The 16777-nt window shown below is 45.5% G+C and overlaps 1 protein-coding gene across 1 annotated transcript in view; it reads left to right on the top strand.

Annotated features, from left to right (window-relative positions):
* The window catches only part of Bap170 (Brahma associated protein 170kD), an 84591-nt gene that overhangs the window by 42045 nt on the left and 25769 nt on the right, over positions 1–16777 (top strand). The window contains exons 4-11 of the mRNA XM_077673968.1: positions 2064–2218; positions 3945–4163; positions 7891–8013; positions 8100–8182; positions 8666–8742; positions 8855–8936; positions 11032–11867; positions 13950–14092. Coding sequence (XP_077530094.1) covers positions 2064–2218; positions 3945–4163; positions 7891–8013; positions 8100–8182; positions 8666–8742; positions 8855–8936; positions 11032–11867; positions 13950–14092 — 1718 coding nt within the window. The remainder of the gene's footprint in view (positions 1–2063; positions 2219–3944; positions 4164–7890; positions 8014–8099; positions 8183–8665; positions 8743–8854; positions 8937–11031; positions 11868–13949; positions 14093–16777) is intronic.

Here is a 16777-nt window from a genome sequence, read left to right as displayed (position 1 = left end):
CGACGTCGTCTGCAGAAGACGGGCGCGCCTCGAGACGTCGCGGCTTCGTTCCGCTGCGCCGCTCCTTCTTGTTCGGCGTAATTTTTAAGAATAGCGGCTCCATCTTTCGTCATTCGTGCCGGGAGCGGCGGAGTCGGTTCTGTTTTTGTTTTGTCGAGCACTTTATTAGCGAAATGAAGAGGGGGGGAGAAAGGGAGATTTAGTTGCGTCCATCTTGGATATCGATCGCGCCATCGGAGCCGTAGCCTCCTCCATTGGGGAAATGAAATGGACCGCCGTTTATTTTTCTAGGGCGCTTTCACCGACGTAGGTTTCGTCCAAAGAACCGTGGGAAACGCGACCGCTTCCTTTTTGTTTTCTGGTATACTCGTTTCCTTTGCCGTTTTTTTTTTCCCCTTTGTATTGCCGTTTCCTTCGCGCGACTTCTTTTTTTCCAGACGTGGCGATGTGTTCGGCTCCTGGAACTACTTACTTATGATTTCGCTTTGCAACATGTGGGCTTCAGAGCGGTACTCAGAGACCACCCCCCCCCCTTTTTTTTTTCTGTTTGAGTCTTCTAGGAATCGTGTGTAGTTCACGGGCAGTGGGTATGGATACATGCTGTGCTGCCAAGGCAGCGCAGAATCTTCTCTTTGTATAAAGTCGCCCTTTTGTCTCGGTTTTCAAAGAGCTGCTGTTTATTGATCTTCGAGAGGTCGTTATTACGTTGCCATGGTTATTAATAAAATCCGAGGCCCTAAAGCACCGTTCAATGAAGCTCCTCTAAGTGACCTAGCCCGGCTGAAAAATAGATTTATTCTGCACTCTTCAAAAAAAAAAAACGAAAACATTTGGTACGATTTTGTGGATTCGCCCTGCTTGTATTCGGTAGCAGAGTTTATGCGCACGTAAAACTAGATGAAAATTTGAATTTGCGTAACGTCTGGGCGAGATTTGGTGTAATAATTGGCCCCATCCAATTTTTTCATGGAAGCTTTGCCTCTTAACCAGCAGTTAAGAAGGGAACGGATGCGTTTGAGGCAAATTGCCCAAATTTTGGCCGCGCGCTTCCTTGGTGCAACTAGCATAGCCACATTTTACACTTTAGCTTGCTGCATCCACCATGTTGTCATGGTTTTAGTTGTATCGTAAGTTTTTCAAACATTTCAGTTGTGGAATCATGCTTGGGATCTCAGTTGGCCCTCTTTGAGCGTCCTAATAGGTATAATCCACCGTGAATTGTACTGGACGGGACAGTATAGGCTTAGAATCCTGAGGTTTCCATGTTCGTCGATAACATGTAAGTGAATATTGAGCGCAGTGAAGATTCCCTGCTTCAATTTCTGCTTTGTGTGCATTACTTACTTGCGGACCTTGGGCTAGCCAGAGCTGTCAGTATTTTTAGACCGGTGTGACAGATTCTAGCGAACCGAGGCAGTTTCACGACACTTGTGTTATCCTGTGGTGCTGAAATACAATTCAAAAAGAGTACGCGCGTGTTTAATGTCGCACCACTGAGTAAATTACATGCGGCCAGCTGTGAAAAAAAGATCTAAATCATGGTTATAACGCACTTACGTGGACCATTATTGTGTTTTATTGGCTGGCCTTCCTCTTTTGTAAGATTATGAAGCCAGCTGTTGCTCTTCGCAATCAGGGTCGCATGGATTTTTGCACTGTCAAAGGAGCCCACCGTTTTGGCATGGAAGTGAAAATGTCTGTGTGTTGAGAGGTCAGATCCCCAGCTGGTCGAAATAAATCTGGAACCCTCCAGCACGGCGCTCCTTATAGCCCAGATGTCGTTAGGGGTTGTGAAACACCACAATCAATCAGTCAATCAGTTTTGGAATGGAAGTGTGGCAAGGTTATCTACAGTCATGACCACGGCAGAATAAAAATGTTTTCTCACCATTTTCGGGATGCGTTTGTTTTTTTGCGGTTACGCTGCTGTTATTGTGAGAGAAGCCTTGAACTCGTTGGCTTCCGTTTACGGCGACGAAAACAGTACTGTTGGTTGCTGTAATGTCTTTTCTACCCACTGAATGTGGACGGGAGGTGTAAGTGGCGACCTTGTGTGTGTGCAGGTACCTGAGTGTGTTTGAGAAGGTGCACTTCCTGGGCGAGGATGCGGACGAGGAAGTGGACCCCGGTTCGGAGTCCCGGGGCGGCCGCAAGTCCACCGGCTCCGCCCTGGTCCAGGTGCCCATGTCCTACAACCGGGCGCAGCACGAGATACCGGGTGAGCATGGAGTTGGAAGGGTGCAGTGCAGCTCTGGAGGGGCTGAACGAAGATGTGTTATCATAGTAATTTTATTGAACAAACAGTACTGTTTGCCCCCCGATGGCAATTTGCACGATGACGTTTTAATGTCTGCTAAGATGGCAGTGGGCTTAGGACAGTGGGAATTTGTGTTTTCTACCCTGGCTGACTGTCTACTGCGCACACCCAAATTTTTATCTCCTTGAAACGGCTGTTAATAAGCGAGTTCCACAGCACTAATGCTGAACGGACATATACGCAATTTAGGTCAACCTGTGCACGCTGTTTTCGCACCAGGTATTTCACTTCCCAGGAGAGACTTGTTTGATGGATATGTTGACGATGCCGGAAGGAAACAGTGCAAGTGGAAAGGGCTGTAGTGGAAGAAGATAGAGATGCTCTGCTGTATTTGTGCTTTGTTTGCATACCTTTCCACTTACACCGTTGTGATTTGCGCTGTATCCTGCTTACAGCGTGCCTTACCAGCTATTGGAAAGGACTGTCGGAGCTGTTGTTGACAGTGTTATAGCTGTGGCAATTTGTTCGCGCAGTGCTTTGTGGCGGTAGATGGGAGAGGAGGGAGAGGAACAGCGCAGAGATTTAACACGGAACGACGGCCAGGGCTGTGGTCGTCATGTGCACCGTTTCTCTCCTTTGCATTGTGATGAACCATCTCGCACAAGCACCTGCTGGGGTGTCTCTTTGCCGAAGGCGTTGTGCTGCTGAGCTTGAGGGTGTGGGCTGAATTCTGGCCGCAACGACTGCTTTTGAGGTGGAGGTGAAAAACGAAAACGCTGTGTGAGGTTTTGGCACAGTTAAGAAATTCTCAGGAGTGTCAAAATAACCCTTTCAGACTCTATGTACACAACTGTGTACATTTCGATCCTGCGTTTTTTTTTTTTTTTGCAAGACGAAATACTAATGCTGAAAGTTTTTGCTAGTTTAGCATAATTTTGTATCCTCCGTCTAACAATGAAGATTTTAGGGCCCTTCTGGTGGCTAGCAAAATTACTCCGACCGTAAACAAACAAAATGGCAACGGCTGCAGCGGTTGAGCTTTTTCAAGTCTTTCTCCTCGTTTTCTCAGGACTTGTGGCCCTAAAAAATATTGAAACAATGCGTGTCACACAAATGTATACGTACGTGGAAATATTCAGCGCTACTTGACGCCCCTGACCTCTGTGACACTAGGTACACAATTCCCTACATGACTCCTTAAAAAAAAAATGAAGATTGTGTTGGGGTCAGTAACCTGCAAATTCATCTTATTTGGTGAGATACACAGCATAGAAACAAAAAAAAAATTGCAGGGTGAAATAGTGAGTGGCATCTGAAAGGGTAACCCTGAAAAGCCCCCCATTACAGTGCAACTGGTAGCCCGGTTGTAGCTTTGGTGTGTTAAACAAGACAATCAAGCAATCGACTTGCCCGCCACGGTGGCTCAGTGGCTAAGGCGTTGCGCTGCTGAGCGTGAGGTCACGGGTTCGATTCCCGGCCACGGCGGCCGCTTCTCTGATGGAGGCGGAAAGCAAAAACGCCTGTGTGTATGAGATTTCGGCGCACGTTAAAGATCCCCAGGTGGTCAAAAGTTAATCCGTAGCCCTCCACTGCGGCGCGCCTCATCGCCTCCATTGCGTCGGCGCGTTAAACCCTACAACCAATCAATCAATCAACCGATGGACTTGCTCCCCCCTTTGCTGTGCAGAGAGCCAGCGGCTGGCGGTGGGTCTGGCGCCCAGCCTGGGGGGCCCCTCGGAGTACAACAAGCTGTGCCTGTCCCTGCTGAGCGGGCTGCCCAACGAGGAGGCCCTGAGCCTCAACGTGTGCACCCTGCTGTCCAACGAGGGCCGGCACAGCCTCAAGCTGGACCGCAACCCCCGCCTGCTCGACCTGCTGCTCGCCCAGGCGGGCCTCTTCACGCCCGGTGAGGGAAGGGAAGGAAGCGGGGGGTAAGACGACGAAGCTGTGCGCTGTGATGGCCGACGTCGTGTAAATATGTCGCTTTGCATTGTTCCCGTCATTCGTCTTGCCACCATGTAACATATGTCATGATGATACCGGGACAGCTGCCAACATTTGCCGTGATGATACCGGGACAATTGCCATCTTGCGGCATGTGCCAAATGTTACGGGGCGGCAGGACGAATGGCAGGAACAATGGTTGAATGTGAAGCGATATGTTTACTTGATGTCGGCTACACAGCACCCAGCGATATGATACCATGCACCATGCACACAGCTTTGAGCACAAGGATGCAGATTCGATTCCCGGCCGCGGCTTCCGCTTTTCTGATGGAGGTGAAAAGCAAAAACGCCTGTGTGTACGATATCTCGGCACACGTTAAAGATTCCCCAGCGGGTCAAAATTAATCCGGAGCCCTCCACTACGACGTGCCTCACCGCCTACGTTGCGTCGGCGCGTTAAACCATACAATCAATCAATCAATCACCACGCACACAGCTCCGTCGTCTTTGCCTTCGCTCCGTGACAGTACTAGCTTTTCGTAACTCATTCAGCTCCAGTCCACCCACGAAAGATGTTGTTTTCAACCGAAAAAAAACTCGAGAAATATTGAGAAACTTTCAAATTTCATGCTGCAATGATGTGTTATGGGTAGGAATGACGTAGTATCGGTCAACACTGAACCCATTTTTATCAGTGGGTTAAGGGGGGAGGTGGGTCTTTAGACAATTTTTTTTATTATTAGTGCCAGCTGGATGAAAATTGACAGCCTTAAGCAGTTTTTTACACTGATTTCAAATATGTAATTAGTTTTAACATAGCTTCATTTGTTCAAGAAATACAACACTTTGAAATTTATTTTTTGAGGCATTTCTTACGGGGGTTTAGAGCAATGTCGCTTTAGCAAACTCAATGATGATTTATACGGACTTAATGCCAAAGGTCTACTCTGGGGGGCTATGCTATTTTTATTCATTTCGAAGACTTTTGCAAAGCATGAAAGAGGTGAACATTTGATATCAACAATTCGTATAAAATTGCCTCATTTTTATTAATTTTTGCAAATAGGTAAACAATGACAGAGCAATAAAAATAGCATCACCCCCTAGATCAATTCAGTACGAATACAATGGTACCAGTCTTGTCATCCTAGCCTAAGAGCAACATTACAAAAACCCCCGTAAGGCAGAGCTTGGTCTTGCCAAAAAAGAAACTAAGAAAAATGCATTTGAAGTTTTCGATCACGGTAACTTTTGCTACAGCATAGCTACAACAATATAAATAGCATCATTTTGTAGCTCTATTCTTCACGAAGAAAAGCATACCAACTATGTGACTGTAACACAAAAATACCTCTGGAAAGATTGACATAAATTTGCACGAATAACCGTACAAATTGCGAAGGAAAACTAAATTTTCTACTGTTACACTTCAGAAACTGTATATCCTCATTCACCTTTTCTTTCAGTGTCTTTACAGAATACAGAAAGGCACAAATACCATGTGCTGCTGTTATTTTTGTGCTACCAATGAGACTAAAGCACAGCAGCCACCCAGAACTAGAGATTGTCCTGCTATGCATCTCAAACCTACAGCAAGGCTGTAGGTGAAATGCACTTTGGTGACCAGTGCTTCAGTGATACAAATAGCATCAGCTGCTAGACCAATTCAATACAAATTAAATTATACCAGTCTTGTTATCCTGGCTAAAGAGTAAGATAAGGAAACACCACGCAAGGAAGAGCGTGACCTCACAAAATAAACTGTAGAGCTGCAGGTGGACTTCGATTTGGCGATGGATACCAGAGTGATACAAACAGCATCATACAAACAGCATCACCTGCTAGATCTATTTATTGCAAATTAAATGATACCAGTCTTATCATCCTAGGTCAAAAGCCTGATAGTGAAACACTCAGTAAGGCAGAGCATGACGTTGCAAACTAAGAAAGGAAAATCTAGTTTCTAACTCTTGCTACAGCATGGCCCAATATAAAAATCGCCATGTCACTCTGTTCCTAAAGAAAAAAAAAAAAACAAAGTATGCGACCGTACCCCAAAAATAACCAGGAAGGCTCTATGCAAGTAATGAAAAACTTTTGTAAACAGCGCTGGAAAACTGCACTTTTTGCTGAACCTTCACGTACGGTAGTTCCTTCTTTGCACTTCCTTCAACATTGATGCAAACTACAGAAAAGCACAAACATGTTGTGCTGCGGACTTTTTTTTTCCCAAAAATATAACCAAAGCACAACAGCTAACTAAATCTGGACGTTTCCACGCGGCGCTTCTCGGACCAGGTTCGTACGTGACAGGCGATCTCGGCACCGCCGTCTACGGCGTCTTCTATCGTGTTTTCGTACACTTGCAGCGCGTAGTTCCTTGAGGTAAAGGTCTCCAGGCATTGCGGCACGAGACATAAAGACGTTGTGACAGAATCGCAGTCACTAACGGCAGAGAAAACGCACCCGAATTGAAAATACTGCGGAAGCGAACGCGCGCCTGCAAAAACAAAACAAAAAAAAAATGGCGGCTCAACGGCGCCGGCCAATCAGAGACGCGGAACGGGGGGCTCGACTCGAGCGCGCGTGCTCCTGCCAATCAGCGGCTCCGAAACGACCTTCAGTAAATCGGCGGTAACGCTCGTTCTGCCCATGCGACGCCATTTTGAGATGGCGCAAAATACGCACAAAGAAATCAGCTACAAAGCGAGCCCAAGATGGCCGCCGCCGGCAGTCTGCTTCGAGTGTGGCGCGCGCGCGAAGTTCAAGCTTTTTTAGCCCGGTTTTCGGCGTTTTGCGGCTCCCGCTGCGTTTTCAAAGTCGTTTTTGAGATTATTCCCGATCAAATTCAGCGGTGAAACTTTTAGAGTAGGTGCTTGAAGGTATAAAGACTTCAAAAATGTGTTTTTCCCAAAATGCGTATTTTCGCGATTTTGGACCATTCTAAGAACCGCGTCTTCCCTTAAACGCGCGTTAGAATTCCAGTGATACTATCACACGGAGGTAGGCGCCCTACCACAATCGCCCAGTTATGTTTTTTGGTGGTAGTGTAGGCCAATGACTGCTAATTGCACGAATAAGATTCTGGGACGTTACAGAGAAATTGCAGGAAAGTGGTTGGGGAGTCGCCACTGCTTCGTATGTTTCCCTTTGTATCTCCATTATTGGTTTGAAGTTTCCAATAAAATAAGCATCGTTATCAGCACAGAGCGGTCTTTTTGATGAACCAAGGTTCTATTTCGTTGCATGGTCAATTTAAGAAATTAGGCACTTCGTACCCGTGTGAGGCTGGTATGGGAAAAAGTTTAGGAATTCAACATTTCACGACCACTAAGACGGCGGCTGAAGAAAAATGAACTAGAGCATTGTAGGAGTTCTCGCCTGCTAATGCCTGCTGATAGTTGCTATTGAGGGCTGGGAGCGTTTGCTTTACCCATTCAGCGAGTCATCTTCGGTCCTTGTTGTCTGGCGGAGATGCCCAGTTTTTCTGAAAAGTAAATTGAGTGGTATTCGGTGTTCTTCTCGCAAATCTGCGGTTGTCACCAGGCCAGACTTGGCTCTGTGTTTGCAAACACTTCCTCGGCTATTTGGTGGCTGACTGTCAGTGCAGTCAACTTGAAGAGGGGATGCCTCAGTTTGGTACCTTGCGGGGTTCCTAACTTGCCTGTCGCCTCCGCTCCTTGCAGACGACGCGACATTGCGGCCCACGCTCCTCGAGTGCTGGCAGGGGGTGGAGGGGCGGCGCATGGAGCGTTTCTGGGAGGACAATTTAGATCCGGAGACGATAGCCCTGTTCAATATCGGCAATGGTAAGCGGGGGGGCCCCCCTTTTTGCTTTCGTGCGCGTGCCTTGCTGGTTTTGTTTTTACACCTCTCCCTCCCTTGGCTCTTCCAGGTTGCAAGGATGAAGAGGACGAACTGTTTAACCTAAATTATGAAGTAGGAACACGGAGTATAGAAGGCCAAAGAGTGTTAAGGGTGAGTGAAGACCAGTGTTGGAGTTACGTTCACTCCTTTCAGGGCATTTTAAGGGGGCCAAGGGGTCTTTGGTCAAAAACTTTATTCTTGCAGTTGTGATGATAAAAATGGGGGGGCATATGTAGTTGTTCATTCGGACTGCAGGTATAAAATTTGTTTTGTGTAATACGACTATATTGAAATCTATTTGGATTTTTATTTGAAAGCCTTTGTAAAAAAACTGCTGGAGGGATGTAGCTGAAAAAGGTATCAGTGAACTGTGCACAAATCGAGGAGTGCAATAAAACTAACACTATCATTCTACCTGGTCTGTAGCAGAAGTTATGACCATTTGAAGTTTGTGCATACAAGGCAAAACAGGTTTTTTTGGTTTCCATCTTTCCATCTGGGTTCCAAACTGGGTACTTTGGTTGCTGCTGTATGGACCACGGTTGAAGTCGTAACTCAGTCTGAAGTTTGTCTCTGGCGGTTTCTCTCTTTCAGATTGCACTCATCTTCCACAACCTGTCATTCGAAGAGCGCAACGCCGTTGTTTTGGCAAGGAACCGAACGTTCATCAGGTTCGTGTCGAGTGCACTGTTTGCGGGAAGTTGCGGAATGTCCTTTGGCCCCAACTGCGAAGGCAGCTTTACTAAATGTCTTCTTATTCCGTGCTTTGTGTTTTCAATGCAGGTTTGTCATGCTGTCTGCGTTGAGCCGGTGGTCCACGCTGCGCCAAGTGGCGTTGGATACGATAGGCAACCTGGCATCGAAAGTACGTACACTTCATTAGATTTTGTTACTTTTTTTTCCACTTTTTCTCTTTTTGTCTCAAATCATTTGCTTCCTTTGCAATAGGCATGGGGCAGTCAGTTGGGTTGATTATTGTGTATTTGGGATAAACATTTCTAGTGAAGAAAGTAAAGTTTGACAGCTTAACCTGAAATTACCGGGAAAGCAACCAGCATTCGCATGCTGAGATTACGAGACAACTGACCCCTAGACGGCGGTCCTGTGAGACCTCTCAGATTGTTAAGATTATAATTTTTAAACTTTTTGTTTCATGGCTGGGTGTTAGAGTATACCACAAGGTTTTTGGAGCAAGTCTTGATTGTTACAGTAACATAGGTCACCAAGTCTGTACTTTGGTGTGGAGGATGATACCAATCTGCAAATATTGGTACTACGATTACAGTGAGCAGAAACTAAGTAAAATTGCAAACTTTCACGTGCAAGATGTGGAACTGAAGTATGTTACAGGATAATTGTTAGCGGGGTCAGTTGTTTCAGAGCTATGCAGTCGTAATTTGCAGGTGTACCGCCTGATGCCACTATTTTGATCCTGTGACCCACAAACTAATTTTGTGTCTTTGTTAGGGTGTTTGTGTGTCCAGATATTAAGATATTATAAAAAATGGTTTGTGCAGCTTCTTTTGCGTTATGAATCACTTCTTCCGGATGTACTTGTAAACTTTGTGTCTTGTTACATTTTGGTAACTAGACATGCGAGGAATGCACAAATTATGTGCAATGAAGAAATGTTCGAAGACAGATCTGCAAAATGTCATAACTTGTTCTCAGCATGCTTGCAATAAAGTGATGTTGGAACAGTTTGTAGCAGCGTTGTGACAGGGTTCTTTATTGGCCCTGTCCTTCAGTGTCTTGTCAAGGGGGACTTGCCTGATAACATTCCTATAGGACTTGCTACTTTATTAACCCATGGGCGTTCATTAACCACCACGCGTTAATCTTTACGAAAACATGTCAAAGTTCACAACGGCCAAGTTTGCTTATTTTGAGGATATGTCACTTCTGTATTCATGCAACCCTAATTTTTATGCAATTATGCAACCCTAAAACATGCAACCCTAATTTTTATGAAGTGTGGACTCGGATGTTATGTATTCTGTACACTTATGGCGAGCACCGCTAAACTTGCGTCCACATAACGTACAGCATCATGTTCAGTCACTGCGAATTTTGACTGTACTAATATATCTGTAACTTATTTGTATCTTGGAATACAATATGTATGACTTGCCTCACAATGTTCCTTATCTTTTGTTTTCTTGCTTTGTAGTAAATTCTATATACCCGCATGCGCAAACTTCCCGCAGTGTTTTTACTTCATTACTCATGGTTTTGAGACTTTTTTTACTGTTCCGCTCGGCGCGGTATTGTTCGTTATGGTTTGCGCAACATTATGGTTAGTCTGTATACCAATCTCTTTTCTTTACACAAGTTGCTTTTTTTGGCTTATTTCAGTGCACTTTCCTTGTTGGCATCCTTTATAAACTGAGGAACCTCAAATTATTATGCTTGTATTATGCGTTGCTCAACCCTTCTACACGTTTCACTTCCTTTGTATCCTTTATAAATATGTGCAATCTAAAATATGACGCTTACACCACAGTTACTTAACCCTTGTTCTTGTTTTGACATTTTGTTATTACTGTTGTTCTACCTACCGACTAAGTGCTTTTGTATGTATATGAATACACCCTTGTATGCCCGCCTGCCTTGGTCTCAAGAAGAGACTGGCAGTATTTCAAATAAATAAATAAATAAATAAATAAACAAAACATGCTTACTTGACAGCTAGTGCCATCCTCTGAAAACTAGGTAAACCAAAATGTTTATTGTTTGTTTTTTGTTTCAATAAAGAAGTGAGATATTTCTAAAAAGTAGCAAGCTAGGCCGTTAGAAACTTTTCCATGAATTCGTAGAACTTTTTCTATCTGTACACGATGCTTTTTAAGCCCATGGGCAATGAATGTGGTCAGTGGAGCCCCCCCCTTAATGACCTTGTTAAATGCATAGCCTGTACGAAATAGCACGACCTTACAACCCCTGACCCCGACCTTGTGCAGCTGGTGCTGTACCCGGCGCCGGAGGAGGATGAGGAGGAGGCCTCGCTGGGCCGCTGCTACGAGGACCTGGCGGGCGACCGGCAGCGGTGGTCGTGCGCGCTGCTGCGGCTCACCCGCGAGGGGGTGCAGTCGCAGGACCGGTACCTCGTCGTGCGCTGCCTGGACATCCTCGCCCGCCTCTGCCGCCAGGAGCGCAACGCTGAGCCCCTGCTGGCCGCCCTGGACGGTGCCCTCTGCCGGCGGGTCTTCGAGCTGCTCACGGTGCACGACCTGATGCTGCTCATCTACGCCCTGGAGGCCCTCTACATGCTGAGCGAGCTGGGCCGCGACGCCTGCGAGCGCATGCTGCACGTCCACCGCTCCATGGGCATCCTCGTCTCCCTGCTCACCCTGGACCCGCTCGCCTACGGGCCGCTCGCCCAGAAGGGCATGAAGCTCATCGAGACGGTCGACCCCCTGCTGCCCCCACCCGTGCCCGTCAACAACCCGGCCGCCCCCACGCCCATGGCGGCACCTCCGCCGCCGCCGCCTCCAGTCGTCGGGCTCGCAGTGCCGCAGTCAACCGCAACGACGACGAACCTGGGGGCAGTTCCGGCGGGGGTGCCGGGGGCAGTGCCGACGCCGACTGGAGGAGCGGTGACGACTGCACCACCACCGCAAACCGATCCCTTCGACACGGAGGCGTTTGCGGGCACGTGGGTGCGAGCCATGTACGAGCCGGCGCCGCCGGGTTGCTCGGTGGCACGCAACGACATTTATGCGGAGTACGTGACTTTCTGCAGCAAGGCGGGCCGAAAGAGCGTCATTAGCGCGTCGGTCTTTGCCAACTGCGTCAAGTGAGTGGCCTGGTTTTGCTCGTAGTGCCCGCTGCAGCTTGGTTTTGTGGCATCTGCTAGTGAGCTGTAGTGCGGAATGTGTGAGGAAAAGAACCTTGTGTGCGGTTTCATTCTCTGCACTGTAAAACAATGACGGACCTAAAGCAAAACCTTGAGGCACTCCTGATGACACATCGGTCAACCCCTGCAGTTGGTTTAACCTTTCATCCATTTGACAACTGGGCTGTTTTAATTTATTGCTATCATCGGGATCTATTATAGCATAACATAAAAAGCAATGTGGACAACTTAATAAAAGCTGGTATGCTGACATCAATGTCATTTGTGTACAACAAAAACAATGATGGACCTAAAGCCAAACCTTGAGGCACTCCTGATGACATATATCTTGCAACCCTTGAAGTTTGTTTAATCTTATCCATTTGACAACTGCGCTGTTTCATTGCCCATGACAATTTTCCAAGCAACGAAAAATAAACTACATCAAAAGCCTTCCTTAATAAATATGAAAGATTGCAATTTACACAACCCCTGTTGTCATTTAAATATGCCAAGTCATGTTTTAATTATGTAAGTTGGGGGATGCCAGACAAACCGCCATGCAATTCGGGTTGCTAAGGGATCAACAAAGAAAAATTTAGTCGATTCAGTGTGTTGCTAAAAATGTATGCTAAGTATCTTGCAAAGTACACATGTCAGTGACTGTGGCTGACAAATGAAAAAACAAACTTATGAGGTCTTATACCCCTGCTACACTAGTCCAAATGTCATTTGAACCAAATATCATTTGACTAAAATGGGTTGCTTCGAGTGCCATTCAGAATCCGCCGTGCTACACTACAATTTCGATGGCATTTAAAAGCTTTCACAACTGTTCACTGTGCCGTAGTGGCGCTGTTGTTGCTCCGTTCCGTTTTCGTACACTAATACAACAATCAAACTTAGGAGCAGTCTGAGGCAGTAAAATGATATCAAATTAGAAGAGACACCAGTTTTGACGCTAACGCGGTGGCTGTTTGCATTGTTTTTTTTTTTTTTTTTTTTTGCAACTGACCCACTGGTTTTGAGAGTATGAAAATTAAATATGTTGATTTCGTATGTTAAGTAAACAAACAGTGAACAAAGTTCCACAGACAACAATATTTTGTTTGTTTTACGAACGGAAGTATTATATTTTTTATTGCCGATCGAAGACCGGGAGTGCTGGAAATGGCATTTGAATCTGAAATGTCTCTCTCCGTGCTCGTTTGGCTCGAATGTCATTTGAGCCAAATGGCATTTGAAAACCTAGTGTAGCAGCACAACTTGGCATTTGAGTCAAATGACATTTGGTTCAAATGACATTTGGACCCTAGTGTAGCAAGGGTATTAATTTGGGAATAGGAACGACATTGGCAATTTTTCAGTCTGCTGGCAAATCTGTGCATGTTAAAGGCCAACTGCACTCAAAATTTTGCCATGTTGAAGACCCTGTTTCCGTATAGTCTGTCGGAAAAGAAAGTCAGATGCAAAATATAACAGCTGAAATAAGTGCGTGGACGCCTGAGCGATCAGAAAAAAATGAGCGTTTTTGAAACCGAAATCAAAGAGAGCGCGGCCATTTCAGTGACGGGAGAAAGTCTGCGCGCAAGCTCTACACTTGCATGGGGCAGCAAATGGGTGAAGCATTCACAGCAGAGCTCGACCGGTCCTTCAGCTGCGTGGCTGGCCAGAGGAAGAAGCCCAGGTTGTCCGGAGCGTCACAGGCGCGTCATGGCTGTTTGCGCGATCCGCCGGCAGGTGCATCGTGGTCTGCGGCAGAGCCTTTTTAGACGCTTCTGACTGATCAACGAGGCGTTTCACGGGGCTACCACATGTGTCTCAGCTGATTTGGTGGCACTTAGTGCACGTTCAAAATGAATTTGGTCGAAGTAAAATTTGAGTGCAGTTGGCCTTTAAGGACTTAAAAAAAAAAGCAAAAAGCTTGTGCAGTCATGGCTGCTGGCATGGCCGAACGTTCGTCAGTTGGATGGCTGTGCTGTATGTACGTGTGACACCGGCATGTTCGTTCCCCCTGCTCCCCTCCCCCCACCCACCCACCAGGACGGTGTACACCCAGACAGGCATTCGGCGGGTGGACAGTGCGAACGGCATGGTGAGCTTCCATCACGACGGCCTGCGCAAGCGACTCAACCCCCTGCCGGTGCCCATTCAGGTCACCAGCTGCCTCAGCATCAGCACCCAAGGTGAGGCAGCGGCAGTAGTGGACTGCGCACTGCTGGTATTGACGTGAGGGCGTTGAGGAGATCGTAGAGGGAAAAGGCTGGCAGCAGTAGAGCGTTAACTCTTTCGTGACTACGGAAAAATGGCCGATTTTGAGTGCTTCCAGGAAACTTTTTTTTTTTTTTATTGAGCTACTGGACACATTTAGCATTGCTACTATGCATGTAATTGTAAAAAAGTTTCCGAGTAGCTCATTTGTATCCTTGTGGTAGGTAAACTTGGCAATGAACACCTGTATGTACGAGTACTAAGTTCCTGCTGCAGGAAAGGTTATGAAACATAAAAAAAAAAAAAGCCGAAAGTCAGTTTTCGAAGTTATGTAAAAAAAGAAAAGGGAGCATTTGTTATCATGGTTACAACACTGCATAGGGAAGTTGTCCAGTGTGATTCAGGGAACCAGCTAACCTAGTTTGCATTGAAAGCCATCTCACCCCAATTTGGTCTGCACACTGTGCTCTTCACAGAGGGGCTTAGAATGATATTTTGTGGAAAGAAAGAGGCTGCCAAAGGCACTCCAATTTCGAGGCGCGGCATTCCAGAAGTCCCGTGTTCAAAAGGACACAAAAGGCTACAACCCTGCTGACTTTTGACAAATGAAACCTATGTTGCAACTTTGGAAGCCGTTGTTTCGAAAGTCTTTTTTTTTTTTTTCCCCACCTGCATTGCTTGTTCCAGTATGACCGCTGGGTCTATCTTGATGAACAGTTCAGGTCGTGACATTGATTCGTTTTCTAGGTTTACTTGTGAATTTTTTATTCAGGTAGTCATTCACAGTCTACATGCCTGCTTACCTCTAAAAAATTGGAAATTACAATAATTGTGTTGTAAATAAAAGTATCTAAAAATGTCACGACCTCGTTCATTCATTTGGGAATGCAAAATACTTTGAACAAGTTTTCAATCATGCTTTGTAAGTTGCTCATGTTCACTTCAAGGTGAACAGAAAGGAAATTTTATAAATACAGAAGTTTTCAGAAGTATTTCCAATTGCTGTGCCAATTTTCATCAAAATCCACAAAGAAATAAAAAAGTTGATCTTGAAAGGTGCGTCCCACCTTAATGCGTTTGGAAGTGTTGCATTTAATGCTTCGACAAGTCTATAACCTGCATGAGCATGTGCTGCTTAGTGTTTGGCGATAGTCTCTGGGTATGCGCTAGGCGCCACAGCCAATGGGAGATTTGCGAGAAATTTCGCTGCTACGGACACCGGACCTTGTTTTTTTTTCCCGCAATGGGCCATTGTGTTAACTAATACACCTGTTTGGGTTTATGCTGCTTAGCATTGGTCAGTAGAGTGGAATCTTGTTGAAACGATTCGGCATAATTTGTTTTCTGGCTTAATATGTTTTACTTTATATTCCCGGCCAACGTCCCTTTGAAATAATACATCGTTGTGCAATTGATAAGATCACATTTTTGCCGAAAATTGGATAATACGATCGCAAAAGTGGATCTTTACCGACATTTCTAGAAATCTTACCTTTACTCTTAGCTTTACTAGCTCAAACTGCTTTACAAAGAGGCACGATCCGTACGTTGCGGAGCCGCCAAGGCTGCGGCAATGCCAGTTTTGCGGCGAAACATTGCTGCCAGGCGTGGCCACTTTGTCCAATGATGGTGATACACTGCGCCATCTTGCGAAATGTATCGTAATCGCAACGGAAGATGTCCTGCTTACATGCAGTGCCGGATTAGGAAATTTCGGGGCCCGGGGCTACGTACCTCTTTGGGGCCCATTGAGTTAATCTTGGGGCCTTAATGACTTTGATGACGATAATGATGACTGGATTAAGACGCTGAAATCTTCGAATACCACATGTTACGCTCAATCAGTGAAAAAATACACATAATTTTAATGGTTTCCGGAAACCTATTTCCTAGTTTCCTTCGTAATATGATTTAAAGGTTTATAACCTGATGTGCACGTCAGTATGCTTTATTCGCTAGTCCATCACGAACTGTCCATCACAAACTGACGCATGACCGGCCAAAGAACGGGAAAGCATTCTCTTCGACAGAAACACTCTAATCCTTGTTATAGGCGCATAAAATTCAACAAAACACATGTAGAGTCACAGCCTTTGGACATCAAAATAGCCATACGAATCATGTAGTTTGACTTCGCTTCTAAATAAACCTTTACATTCAATACATTTAAGAAAAGCAGTCACGTCTGACTCAATCACTTGTGACAAAATGGGAACAAAGAACGACGTCCTTCACACTGTACATTGGTAAAAAAATGAGACAACCTAGCACTAAGATAAAACATGAACAAGTACAAAAATTAAAACAACCCGTTATAGCTTTTCGCAATCGCAAATTCACATATTGGCTCATCAAAAAAAAATATCTTTCAGGAGTTCCTTTACAATCGACATGATGGTTAAAGATTTCAATTCTTCTTGCAGATAGTATAGCGTAAGCAGTTTTTAATTAAAAACAGTTTTCAGAAAGCAGTGTATGGTCATAACCTTAGAGCAAGAGAAACATCACGATAAACACATTTTTCTTGCTGTAACATTTTGAGACGACCACCCGCGCTTCTGTCTTGGACACTGCAATTCTCCAGGTAGTGAAAAAAAAATCATCGAGATCCCACTGATGCGCTTCCAAAACCAACTACATTGAATGACAAGGTTATGGTA

The sequence above is a fragment of the Haemaphysalis longicornis genome, unplaced genomic scaffold, assembly GCF_048455015.1.
Source record: "Haemaphysalis longicornis isolate Haplotype H1 unplaced genomic scaffold, Haemaphysalis longicornis Haplotype H1 scaffold_6, whole genome shotgun sequence".
Taxonomy (NCBI): Eukaryota; Metazoa; Arthropoda; class Arachnida; order Ixodida; family Ixodidae; genus Haemaphysalis; species Haemaphysalis longicornis.
Note: the sequence above shows the minus strand (reverse complement) of the source record. Positions and strands in the feature narration are given on the sequence as shown.